Source organism: Phyllopteryx taeniolatus, chromosome 12 (genome assembly GCF_024500385.1).
Source record: "Phyllopteryx taeniolatus isolate TA_2022b chromosome 12, UOR_Ptae_1.2, whole genome shotgun sequence".
In the NCBI taxonomy this organism is placed as follows: domain Eukaryota; kingdom Metazoa; phylum Chordata; class Actinopteri; order Syngnathiformes; family Syngnathidae; genus Phyllopteryx; species Phyllopteryx taeniolatus.
Genome location: NC_084513.1, coordinates 4,944,208 through 4,958,488, shown reverse-complemented (window position 1 = coordinate 4,958,488; position 14,281 = coordinate 4,944,208). Strand labels below are relative to the sequence as shown.

At 42.6% G+C, this 14,281-nt stretch overlaps 1 protein-coding gene across 12 annotated transcripts in view; it reads left to right on the top strand.

Annotated features, from left to right (window-relative positions):
- The window catches only part of LOC133486522 (rho GTPase-activating protein 20-like), a 66,459-nt gene that overhangs the window by 27,948 nt on the left and 24,230 nt on the right, over positions 1–14,281 (top strand). For 9 of the 12 annotated variants that reach the window (XM_061791814.1, XM_061791812.1, XM_061791818.1 and 6 more), the window contains 3 exons: positions 4,439–4,521; positions 10,883–11,059; positions 13,969–14,118. In XM_061791814.1, coding sequence (XP_061647798.1) covers positions 4,439–4,521; positions 10,883–11,059; positions 13,969–14,118 — 410 coding nt within the window. The remainder of the gene's footprint in view (positions 1–4,438; positions 4,522–10,882; positions 11,060–13,968; positions 14,119–14,281) is intronic. The other 3 variants (XM_061791815.1, XM_061791813.1, XM_061791821.1) reach the window with 2 other exon arrangements.

Here is a 14,281-nt window from a genome sequence, read left to right as displayed (position 1 = left end):
ACATGAGAAACTAGCGTGTGTGCGCAACATAAAAAATTGTGGGAAGCATGTCACTTTAATTTCCGTATGATGCATTTATTATTATTCTTATTATAATTATATTCGCAGCATTTTTTTTTTACACACACGTTATCATTTATCATGATGCTTTATTAGATTGACACACAACATTAGATTAATTGATAAGAGATCGATCACATTGATTACAAATGTGTTAAAGTGACTGACGTGCGCGCGCGCGCACACACACACACACACACACAAAACAAGTGCAGTGGTATCAACAAATCCTGGTAAACAGCGCGGCCAGTGGCCATTGTTGGAAGCGCACTTTCATTTGTGTAAATTTAGCTTTTAAAAAGTTAGAATTTCCGGTTTTTTGAACCGTTTGGCGATATATATATATATGGCATTTAAAAAACTATCAAACTAAGATCAAGTTAAAAAAAAAAAAAAAAAGAAAATGCAAAGTTTGTCCTTTTGATTGTTGATGCACTGGTGGTTTTCCTCCCAAAATATTTACGAGTGAATGTAGCACTCCCCATGCTCTTTGTGGTCAAATACTGCATTTCTGTGCACAAATCTTGCCCTTTTGTGACCAATGGACTTGACATTATGATATTTACTTGGGAAACTAACCTGTTTGGGCCTCATTTCTGAGGCATTTTCATTGGCTAAAGTAGCCTTTTTTCATACCATTTTTTGCACATTTGTGCCCAAACACTTTTTGACTTGACTATTGCATTTTGAACACATACTGGATGTTGCACTTTTTGTGACCAAATAGTTTTTTAATGGCACAATATCACTTTTACATGGGAACTAGCCTGTTTGAGCAATCGAGTGCACTAAAAAGTCTCTTGACTTAACACATCCATAGCCTGTTGTAGTCTTTTTGTGATCAAATATTGTGTTCTAATGGCAAAAAAAAAAATAGCATTTGCATACTGGGAAACAATCCACTTTCATTCCAAAATATATCATTTTGTGACAATATATGATGGGTTTTTTTTGTGGCACAACACTACTTTTTGTGTTCAACTGTTGCATTTTATGCACAGATATTGAACTTTTTGTAAGCAAATATAGTGTTTTAATGGTGCAATATCACATTTACACAGAAAACAAGCCTGTTTGAGCAACATATAACCAAGTGTACTAAATAGTCTCTCTTTTCTTAACATACTGATAGCCTGTTGTAGTCATTTTGTGATCAAATTCAGTGTTCTAGTGGCAAAAAATATTATTTGCGTAATGGGAAATGACCACCTTTCTGGTGAAATATCTCATATTTGTGACCGTTTTTGTACAAAAAAAAAACAACTTTTCATGGTCGACTTGCATTTTTGTGTACACATCTTGCACTTTCCTGGCCATATATGCCACAAACCAAGTAGTGCAGTCAGACATAAACACCGAGTAAGCATGTGGTATTGGTATTTGGAGCATGTAATGCTGCATTTCACATCGGTTGAAGGCGTCTCAAATGTGTGTAAAATTGTAGTTTTTTTTTTTTTTTAGTAGCTGCACCCTGGTGAGCTTTTTGTTATCATTAGTACATTTCACTCGCGGTCACCAAAGTGCTCACAAGGGTCGAATTTCCACATGCCGACTTTTATCTGCCTTTTTGACTCGAGCCGCTCACGTCAGAATGACGGATGGGCTGCTTGGTGACAGGTACCTGCATAATATACGTCCACGTCAATAGATAATATAGTTTCATTAGCAGTGCAAGCTTTTGTGAGGAAATATAGGATTTTAATGGCATATCATATTTACGTGGGAAACCAGCTTGGCTAAGCAAAAATCTATCATTTATTTATAAAGCTTCTGTTTCGGTGGCCCAATATACACTCATTATTTTCAAATAATAGTTTCTTAGTGGCAAAACACAACATTGTCATCGCCTAATGTAGCCTTATTGTGAACAAATATAGTATTTAAATGGCAAAATAATGCTTTATATCAATGAACTTGTCACTCAAAACACATCTTTCCCCATTGAAATACAAATAAATGCAATTAATCAGTACCTGGTCAAAAAAAAAAAACATTTTTGAAACGTTTTTAACAAGAAAAAGAGCCCTCTATAGTATTGTACTTTATGAAAACATACAGTAATATCACTTTGTGCTATACAAAAAAATGCAGTAATGATATAACAAAATAAAATGTAAAGAATGAAACAGTTTTGGCCATATTTATTTGCGTCAATTCAATGGACATTACGCTGCTCCTTCTGGTGTGCACGCCTTGGCCACGTGGGGGAGGTATAATATCCATCCATCCATCCATCCATCCATCCATTTTCTGAGCCGCTTCGCCTCACTAGGGTCGCGGGTGTGCTGGAGCCTATACCAGCTGTCACCGGGCAGGAGGCGGGGTACACCCTCAACTGGTTGCCAGCCAATCGCAGGGCACATACAAACAAACAACCATTCGCACTCACATGCACAGAGTCTACCGTGCATGTTTTTGGAATGTGGGAGGAAACTGGAGTAACCGGCGGCAACCCACGCAGGCGCGGGGAAAACATGCAAACACACGGAGGCTGAATTTGAACCCGTGACCTCAGAACTGTGAAGCGGATGTGCTAACCAGTCGTTCACCGTGCCGCCCCAATATTATACAGGCATACGCATATACAGTACATGGAGTCAGTCATAGCTCCTCAGTAAGCTGTAATATTAGGTCTTTGCAGAGGATAAAGAATATACTGTATGCCTGAGTATGGTTACATTATCTGTCTACATGTGTTGCTTGACAACTTGTGTTCAAATATCCATTGCTTAAAGGGTTATAACAGCATGACACTGATGCTGTTATTTAGCTTATCCCATTATATGTTTGCATTAAGCTCGTGGACTTTTCCTCTTCAGATTTTCCTCTTTGTTTTGTTTATTTGATAGTGAATTTCACCTGGGAATGGCATTAATCAGCTCAAAGCCTCTTTTTTTTTTTGGTTGAATTGTTTACGATTTGCCAAACTGCTGCTTGTTGTGAAGCGAGTTGAGTCACTGCCACCATAGAGCGCTCGTATCTCGAGTTCTTGCTCACGAGTCAAAGCAAAAAAATTGGCCAAACGACGGCTTGTATCTCGAAAAACCGGGTCGCTCCTATCTCAAAGCACCACTTTTCACTGTTAAAATGGCAAAACCTAACATTTTCATAGCCTAAGACTTTTTTGATCAAATATATTGTTCTAATGGCAAAATGTTACTTTTATTAATAAACTGTCACTCTTTTTGCTAAACATACCCTTTTTATGTTACTATGTATTGTGTTTGGACAAAGTACTGTATATAGAATTTTTCTGTGCAAATACAACTTTCTGTGTTCAACTATTGCATTTCATGAACAAATATTGCACTTTTGTGGGCAAATATAGTGTGCTAATGGCAAAAGCTGTAATTTTAATGGTGTTAAATAATATTTTTAGAAAGACTGAAATGGTGTTTTGCTGCCTAATGTGTCATTTTTGTAACACAATCTCAGCCTAAGTTGGCCTTTTGTGTACAAATACTAATACAGTGGTGCCTTGAGTTTAAAGCGTTCCGTGACCACGCTTTAAGCGATGGATATTTGAACACAAACGGTGGAGCAACACGTGTAGACCGATAATACTATACAACAATACTCACAGGCATATATTCTTTATCCTCTGCGAAGAACTAATACTGCGGCTTACTGAGGAGCTTTGACCTTCTCCGTGTATTCCTGTATTATACTGTCGCCGAAGAGAGATCATTTGAGATATGAATGTTTTGAGTTACGAGCAGGCTCACGGAACAAATTCAAGTTGTATCCGAAGGCACCACGGTATGCTGTTTTAATGACAAAATATTGTCTAATACGTCAGATTTGGGCGTAAAGAATATAGTTTTTGTCAAAATACAACTTGTTCTGGTTGACTACTGAATTTTTGCGTGCAAATATTACACTTTTGTGAGCAAGTGTACCATTTTGCCAAGGAATAACCCTTTAAATAAAATAAATTTTAACTAAAGAACAGAAGAACTATAAATAAAGCTAAACCTCGCTCTGCATTAGGAGGAGAACAGGTGCTTTCCACGAAGTTGCACAATGAGATGAAGAATTAAGAATAAGTGGGCTCATCAAGTCAAGTCAACTGATAGACTGTGTCTCAATACTTTTGACCACAGACGACTTTCCCCCTCGCCACTTTCCATCTTTAGCGCTTAAAACTCAATTCCTCTTTTTCCTTCTCGTCCGCTGTGGCCACTTCTCTTTTCTTTCCAGCCGCCACACTTCCTCTCGTAGTCTCTCTTCTGCCACACACACACACACACACACACACACACACACAAACAAGTTGGCTTCCTAGTGGCATTTCCTGCGGCGTCAATGAAAATGAACATAAAAACTGATCACGTGTCTGATTGAGTGTTTTTCTTCTCTGTGTGTGTGTGTGTGTAAGATGAAGACGCTGGCTCAGAGAAGACAATCTGCTCCCTCATTGGTTATCAGCAAAGCACTGACCAGGTCTAGAAGCACATCCAGGTATGCATACACACACACACGCTGGGATACACACACCTATGCAAATAACCTACGCGCGCACACACACGCACGCACGCCGTCCCTTCTTTCCCCCCTCCTGCGCCAAGCTGGCAGCCCATGAAACAGGGCTGGTGTGGCCATGGCTAATTAAAGTTTCTCCCGGTGCGTTTGGCTGTGGATATCAGGTGGAAGAGGAAGGAAGGGATTTGTGCACGCGTGCCACGAAGAACACGCTCGTATCTCATAAACATGTCAATCAGCCCCCCGCAGAGCTGCCTGTGAGTCACATGACCCCCCCCACACACACACACAGACGCTGCGCTTGGCGTGGCCCGTGACCCATCGGCCTTCTCATGAAACATGGAGTCAATATAATAAAATCCAACATGTTTGCACCACAACATGTGTTGAGTGTTGATGCTAGCTGTCTTAGCTGCGTAACTACTGTAGCATGACATCATTACATGACAACAAAGTAAATGCAGTCTATGTGTGTGTGTGTGTGTGTGTGCGTGTGCGTGTGTATGTGCCAGAATTTATGTGCGTACTATTGTGTGTGATAAGTGCGTGTGAGTGTATGTATGCATACACATGTACAGTATGTGTGTGCATGGTGTGTCCGTTACACGTGTGTGTAGGTGTGTGTGTGTGTGTGTGTGTGTGTATGATTCTACCATATGTGCTACATGTGTGTATGCATGTGTTTATGTTTGTGTGTGTGTGCAGGTATACACATTTTTGCCTTGTGCCACCTGATTGGTGAATTGGAGTCTAATGACGTGTGCGATCACGTTGGATTGGCGCAATGGCGCCCTATGTGGAAGTCAAAGATGAAGTCTCAAAATAGATCGCGCATGCAATAATGGATAAACCAACGTAGCGAGCAACATGTCAACCATTGTAACAGAGTAAAAGTATCAATTCGACCAAACATAAATACTCAAATAAAAGTCAAATCTATGATGTATTCAAACTACTCTGACAAGTACAATTTATCCAAAATGCTACCCGAGTAAATGTAACGGCGTAAATGTAACGCATTACTACCCACATCTGCTTATGAGTCAGTAAACAGTGTAGTTACTGTGGTTCAAAGACGCACACGATCACGGGCAGTGCTGTACAAATCCAAAAATGCCTCGCACCGATGACATAAGCATGTTGTCTTTGTGCGTTTGCTCTGTTACGCTTTACAATTAACTATTTCCTGCCATTAACAGGCATGTAAACAAATAGTATCAAACAGAGGGCCGGCAGTCAAAGAGTTAAAGAAGCGGATCCCCAAGTCAGAAAGAATTCCTCGAGCATTTCTCGTCCTCGGAGTCCTCGAAATACTAAATAATATTCGTTGCAGCCCTCGTGCGTTTAAATGTTTGCATGTGTATACTGTATATCCCTGTATGTGTGCACAATTGTGTGCTTGTGTGTGTTGCGTTTGTGTGCATTCAGTATGTTATAACTTGTGAGGATCATATGTTTGTTTGTGTGTGTGTGTATTCCCGCATGTAGCGGTGTAATGTGTGTTTATGCATGCATGTGTGTAGGAATGTACAGTATGTGTGCATGTATGGACAAGTGCATGTCGAGACATGTACAGTACATTGTTTGTGTGTCTGTGTTTGTGTGCGTGTGTTCCTGCATGTGTTCTACTTGTGTCATTGTGTAAGTTCATGTGCATGAGCGTGTGTGACTGTCTGCATACATGCGAATATGTCAGCGTACGCGCGTATAGGTACGTAAACAATCCGAGCGCTCACACCTTGAGTCGGCCTTATGGGTCCTTTTGTTATGCAGGCGAGTTTCACACATTGGTCCAATCACATGACCTCATGCTGCCTTGCTGCTGTTTCATCATAGGCAGGAAAGTACCGAAGTGTGTGTGTGCGTGTGTCTTTGTAACCTAGCAACTTGTTTTCCGAAAGGCAACATGACATTCTGACATTGTGAAAAGTGAAACTCAATAATGCAGTGAGGTCACTTCCTGCTGGCCTGGCTTTCCCATCAGGAGCCCCCAAAACAGAGACCGTGGATTTGAACTTGGCTGCTTACACGTACACACACACACACACACACATACACACACACACTTCTACATTCGAATCATGCCATCATCCAGGACATTATGCCACCTCTCTTTTAATGTAAAGACAAAAAATATTCTGACCTCATTCTGTGTGTGCGTGCTTGTGTGTGTGCCAGCACAGATGGGGGCTGTGAGTCACACGGGTGGGAAGACTTTAGAAAGTGTGAGAATGTTCAACTTCCTGTGGTCGCCTGTCAATCGAACGATCACGGTGTTGCGGCTATGCTTTTTTTTTTTTTCTTATTGAGCTCATAGATTTTGTTGTTTTATTGTGACACTGTACATCAAATTTTACTGTACATCAAATTTTGGTGTCATGCTCCACCCACACGCAATTACGAAAATTGAAACGATTTGCCATTTAGAGTTGTCCATCTGTCTTGTACAGTATGTGTTTCAAATTTGGTTGAAAACCCTAAAATGGTTGCTTCAAACTAAAATGGCAGACTTCCTGTGTTTTTTCACGCATGTCTTCTTGAGACTTTTGTGGGTCTACTCATGATTAGACATCCATCCATCCATTTTCTGTACCGCTTCTCCTCGCTAGGGTTGCGGGCGTGCTGGAGCCTATCCCAGGGGCGATCTACGGGCGAGAGGCGGGGTACACCCTGAACTGGTCGCCAGCCAATCGCAGGGCACATAGAAACAAACAATTATTCACACTCACATTCATACCTGCGGACAATTTAGAGTCTTCGATCAACCTATTATGCATGTTTAGGGGATGTGGGAGGAAACCGGAGTGCCCGGAGAAAACCCACCCAGGCACGGGGAGAACATTAAACTCCACACAGGCGGGGCCGGGATTTGAACCCCGGTCCTCAGAACTGTGAGCCAGATGTGCTAACCAATCGCACCGGAAAAAAAATCTTAATTTCAAAATACAAAATTTCAAAGGTAAATTGTATATTTAAACCAAAATGATAGACTTCCTGTGTGAGCGCTCAGGCATGGCTTCATTGAGACTTTTTTGTGGGTCCACTCGTGCTAGACATGCCTGTCAAATCTGAATTTTCCAAAAATCCGTCCTGCTTGCAAAATGAGACTTTTATGTTAATGGCGAATCATAATGACCAAAACTCAAATCATCTACAATTTAGTGTCACCCATCTGTCTAGTTTCAGTGATGTGGGTTTTGTAACAATTGGGGGGGAAAAAAAATCTAGGAAAAGTCTGATTTTGAGGGACACCTGTAAATGGCCAAAATGACCCTAAAATGGCCACAAAATATGTCCTCTTTTGGTGGGTCCACTTATGATAGACATGCCTACCAAATGTCATGTTGCTAAGGGACACAGGCTTCGGGGGTGAAGTTTCGAAAACTTCCATGATGGGTCTACCGAGCCGTGCTAGTAGCGATTAGTATGCTGTGTTGTGTGTCTCTGTTTGCCGGTGCCATTAATCAACATTGGGAGCGTCACAATGTGGTGGCCATTAGCGGCGCATCCATCACGCTCAAAAAGAGGTGGGGTCCACTCAGCTGTCAATCTGGCATTCAGTGTGGCGGGACGCAGGCTGAATACTGACGATGTCTTCTGTTGCGCTTTTATTCAGGGAAGACAAGACACCGTTTCAGGAACTTAAGCTGTTTTTTTTTTTTTTTATTTCATTCTTTCTAAGGTTACCGGTATGATGCTGCAAAGTACAACACAACATGCCACGTGACATCATAGTGTAACATCACTAAGTAACATTGTACTGTAATGCTGTAGCGCAACATCATAGCGTGACAGAATGGCGCTGTAGCGGAACATTGTTTAGCATTGTAGTGTGGTGTAACGTAGTTTACCACTCTAGCGTCGCTTCGTAGCGAGAGATCATGTCCAGACGAAAACATAACGAGCACACAAGAACACAAAAAGATAACCCCAAAATTTGATTATGCTGATTAGGGGTGTCACAAGGTTTTATGGACAGGGGGGCTTAGCCCCCAAGGAGATGCACAGGATATGAGCGAACATAACACGCGAGCACAAATTTCACAAACAGCTAAATATAACACTAATTGTTTTTCAATGGATTTAAAAAAGATACAATGCTGTGTATATGTTTTAGGCCACCGTTACGTCCATTAATCAATGAATTCTCTGTACCGCTTAGCCCCCTGACAGGTCACAGGTGTGCTGGACTCTATCCCAGCTGACTTCGGGTGAGAGGCGGAGCACACCCTAAACTGGACACCAGCCAATTGCAGGGCACATATAGACAAACAACCATTCACACTCACATTCGCACCTATGGACGAGTTTGAGTCTTCTATACACCCAGCATGCGTGTTTTGGGAATGTGCAAGGAAACTGGAGTACCCGGAGAAAACCCACACAGGCATGGGGGAGACACTATTTATGTTTTTCGCCAGTATTTATTTTGCTTGAGCCACAGTGAGGTGCTAGGACACATGCTATAGGACGCATCATCCCTGTGTCATCACGTTTTTGTCTGTTTGCTCCCTTCCTGTGTGTCAACAGAGTTCTTTGATGCTTTAATTATTTGATGGCTGTTGTCTCTGAGAGACTGATTTCAGCACAGCTCCTTAATACGTTTGCCAAACTTGGATTATCATTTTCATCATCATTCATTCATCCAAATGCAACGGTAAGCTGCAACAATGGAACAAAACTCCACATACGAAGGCCGCAGCGCAAATTTCAACCCAAGACCTCTGAACTGTGAAGCGGTTGTGCCAACCATTCGCCCAATGCCGTACAAATGTAGTGTTGTTCATTTCATTGTTTTTAACTGGTCACCCGCCAATCGCAGGAGCACATATAAACAACAATTTGCACTCACATTCACACCTACGGGCAATTTAAAGTCTTCAGTTTATCTACCATGCGTGTTTTGGGGATGTGGGAGGAAACCGGAGTTTCGGGTAGGACATGCAAACGCCACAAAGACGGGGGCCGGGATTTGCACCCGGGTCCTCAGAAATGTGAGGCAGATGTGCTAACCAGTTGTCCACTGTGCCGCCACATTATTATTATTATTAATTAGAAATATCTATTTGTTCATCTAGTAACATATGCAATGCGATGCAATGACAAACACAACAATTAAAGTCTCCCCTAGACGGCAGAACGTACAATAAACCCAAGGGATTTGAGGTTGTAAAAGACGTGTCATGTCTGACAAGTACTGAAATTATGAAATAAATTAAAAATGTAAAAAAATAAAATAAGATAATTAAAAAAATATTCATAATGAACCAAAGTCAAAAAGCAAATTCATACAAAAAGAGAAACAATCTAGAATACAGAAGTAATGGCATGTGCGTGAGACAGTGAGTGAGTTCAATCCAGTTAATTATAATGCAACAGAGAAATCCAGTCCGGACCTTTCCGTGACATCAACAAAACAAAAACACCTCACAGGACAAAATCAACCGCGCTCACAGTGTTTATGATACAAGAAAATAATTCATACAAAAAACTGGCTACTCACGTCATTGAGGGTCACGTCATTGAGGTTCACGTCATTGAGTTCACCACGTTTGCACGTTTGCGGGAAGAAGAGCGTCTTCCAGAAATTCTCTTCCCGAGGGAAAGCTTTTGCTCCCAAGTCTAAATAGAAACAAATCTTCAGCAAAGCGTCCGTAATAGACCGCAGAGACTTCCTGAAAGACAGATTAGACAGATTTCAGACTGCGCGGGGCCAAATGTGATTGGCTCATTGAAGGGATGTGGGCGGGGAGGAGGGGGGGGGGGGGGGTGGTGGTGAAGACGGGCCCACGAGCCACAAGGTCGCAGCAAAAACGTGGACTGGGATCGTCGTGATAAGGGCGTTCTCTATATAAACAAGCGGAACGGATTCGATTAACACACTGGGGCTCCTACACAATGAAGTGAAGAGGAATCGGCAGCTTTATGATCATATGTAAGTGAATAATTACAGGTTATGATTATTTTATTATTAAAACGTAAATTCTGGCCACCTTATATTGACTTTGTTAGTACTTTTTGGGTTAAAAAAAAAATAATAATAAAAAAAATAAAAATAAAAAAAAACACTGCAGCCCCCCTAAAATAGGCCTAGTGGCGCCACTGATGCTGATGTGCTAGTATGCAAGTCGGGCTGGGGTCAGTGTTCGTGAGAGGGACGGCGTGTGTTTGTAAACACGGATGGGATGCAGATAAGATGACATTATTTGCCCAAACAGGAAAGGATGGAGCTACCCAAGCACTTCCTGACTCGGATGTCATGACAACCAGTCCACCGTATACTCATTTTTAGCCAATCGGAAGAAGGTCAAGTCACGTAATGACGGATGTCTCATTTCAGGGAGAGCTACCTGACTCCGGTGAGTCCAGAGTCTTGTGGTCTGGTCCAGAGCTTCCTGAGTGAGAGTCCGGGCCAAGCGTTCCTGGGTCACGTTCAAGTCCAGATGAAGATGGGCCTGCAAACCCAGGACAGACATCTCTTCCTTTTCACAGACACGCTCATCGTCACCAAGACCAAGTCAGTCCTCACTTCATACACTTACCTCTTTACCACCTTACTTTCTTACCACCATTCTTTCACACTAACTTCCTTACCTCATTACCCCAATATCTCACTTGATTCCTTACCTTAAGGGCCTGTCTCACTGGCCTTTTAGACAAATTGGCAACCTGATGGCAACTCGAGGCTCAGCTGGTCTTGGCGACGTACCCTGGAGAGGGTTGCCAGGGAATCGCGGTAAATTCAAACATTAGATGTATTTCTTATTTTTTTTGGGCCACGTCGCAGCGACCTTTTCAAGCCTGGACTGGGGAGACGTCTCCACGTTGTCACAGCGACGTTGCCACTTCCGGGGTAATAGGTCTCCGCGAGACGTCGCCCCGGTAAGGTCTCATGAGTTCCCGCACCTCAGCCGGTCTCTCCCTTTACTTGCCACTGTCCCCCAGGTTCCACCTTACCTGGCCTTTTACTAACTCCTTACCTTCTGCAAAACCCTAAATCCTTACCGACCTACTGCCTTACCTTCCTAAAACCCTACAACCTTACCTCATCCTACTACTTTCTTAACTCACTAACCCCTTAACCATCCTAAAACCCTACAACCTTACCTCACTACCTCCTTGCTTCACGACTTCCTTACCTTGATCCCCTGCTACCTCCTTGCCTCCCTAGAATCCTACCTCCTTACCTCAATACCTCCCTAAAACCTTATGTCCTTATCCTTGTACTACCTTTTTACCTCACTACCTCCTTACTTCACTACTTCTTTACCGCTATGCCTGACTACCGCCTTACCTCAATACCTTTTATCGCAATACAGTCATGGAAACAATTGTTAGACCACCCTTGTTTCTTCATTTGTTTATTCATTTTTAATGCCGGGCACAACTGAAGGTACATTTGTGAGGACAAATATAATGATGACAAAAATAACCACTTTCTGCGGTTTTCTAAATAGTAAACAAAATCGCTAGGAATGCAATTAAGGGTAAGCATGTCAAATAGGACATAATATGGAATCAGCTGCATTTTTGTCGTGTTCATTGTATTCTATAGGTAATATACCTTTAGTGGCACCAGACACTACGATGAACAAGAAATCGATGAAACAAGGGCGTTCTAACATGTGACTATACTCTACCTCCTTACATCCTACACCCTACCTCCTTACATAACTATTACCTAAGCCGTTTCCCTCACTACCTCCTTACCTCAGTACCCCCTTACTGCAATACCTCCTTACCATCCCTAATAGCCTACATTCTTAACACAGTGCTTTACTTACCCTCACTGTCTTCTTACCTCACCATCTTCCTCCTTACCTCCTTAACACCTTCCTCCTTCCTTCCCTCCTCTTTACCTCCCCGACTCCCTCCCTTACCTCTGACCCTCACTAGCTCTCTAGCTCCCTCTTTACCTCCGTAACGCTCTCCTCGCCTCGCAACCTCTTAAACCACTTCCTTTCTCCCTCCCCACTGCTTCCCTCCTTGCCTCCCTCTTTTTGGCTATTGCCTCATCTTTCCCCTTTTCCTCCCTCTTGAACTCTAACCTCCTCAACTCCCTCTGCTAAACATGTAATTATTTTCCGGCCAATTAAATCCATATGAAGCCCGGCGGGGATCAAAGCCCAGTGTGAGGGCTCCCCACCCAGACTAGTGCACCGAAATAGAAACTGAAACAGCACTGCCTTATTTACTGCACGCACGCACGCACACACACAGTGTGCAGACCCAGCAGGACCTTTGTGGTCGGTTCCAGTCGGAGCTGACCCCTCGACTATAATTGTCTTTATTACACTGCGGCTGAACTGAACGCGGGCCAACTCTCTGGAATGTTTGACAAAATGGCAGTCCCGGATTGACGTGCACCGCCCACAATTGGAACGCCCTTTTCTGTAATCGCAGCAGCTAAGATGCACTTTTGGCTGAGCATACCTGCCAAGAACCCGACTTTGGCCGCCTCCCAATTCACACTGCACCTGACCCCCTTGACCCCTCCCAAAGGTGGTGAGCCCATGGGAAGGGCGACCCACGTTGTCTTTTTGGGCTGTGCCCGGCCAGGCCCCATGGGTGCAGGCCAGGCCACCAGGCTTACCATCGTGCCCCACCTCCGGTCCTGGACCCAGAGAGGGGCCCCGGTGACCCGCGTCCGAGCGAGGGAAAATGAGGTCCAATATTTGTACTCATCATAAGGGGTCTTTGAATGTGCTTTGTCTGGTCCCTCACCTACGACCTATTTTCCATGGGTGACCCTACCTGGGGCGTGAAGCCCCAGACAACTTAGCTCCTCTTTGGGACACACAAACCCCTCCACCACAATAAGGTGACGGCTGCAAGAGGGCTTTTATAGGATAGTAAATTGAGAGAATTTTTAACAAGATCTAACTTAAATGTGTAAATAAATACAAAATGTAATATAGCAAATTGCATTCATTTCTTTAATAGAGTAATATAATATATCAAAATACACACAATGGCAGTTAGAGTGACAGAAGTGAAATATTAGGACTATACACATTTTGGGATATAATACAAATAATAAATGATTAATTGTAATATGCAAGTGCATTAATAAATAATATATATAATATATAATTATAGCAAATACAAGTATTCCTTGCTAATAAATATATTAACATGTAATACTTCAACTATAGTAATTTTTTCTTGCTCATTACCAAATAAAAATATGAATGAATAACAAATGTATTATAGAAAATGAATTTATTTTGCCCAATTTTAACAGTACGTGGGCAATATTTGCTCGATAAGAGCATTTATGGAAATAAAAAAAGAATACTTATTTTTTCCACTAATGTAATTTATTTCCTATTTGGAAATTCTTGTATGGATTTGGCGATGAAAAGTGTTCATTTGAACTGCTCATACAATAATGAAGGGCTAACATGGTATAATTTCACCCCGCAGGTCTCCGTCTCACTTCAAGGTGAAGGCGCGAGTACGCGTGTGCGAGATGTGGACAGCCGCCTGCGTGGAGGAGGTTTGCGAGGGCAGCACCAGCCTGGAGAGGAGCTTTGTCCTGGGATGGCCCACCTGCAACTGCGTGGCCACCTTCAGGTACAGACCACAACGTTGCCCACATGGTGCTCCTGTGAAAGTCATTCTGTTTATTTCTATTTTTTACGGTGGCTGTCATCATCAGTACATTTGTATTTGTCCACCGGAATCCAATCGTTTTTTCATGTCCGACCCAGGACTCTTTTATATGTGGATATAAATT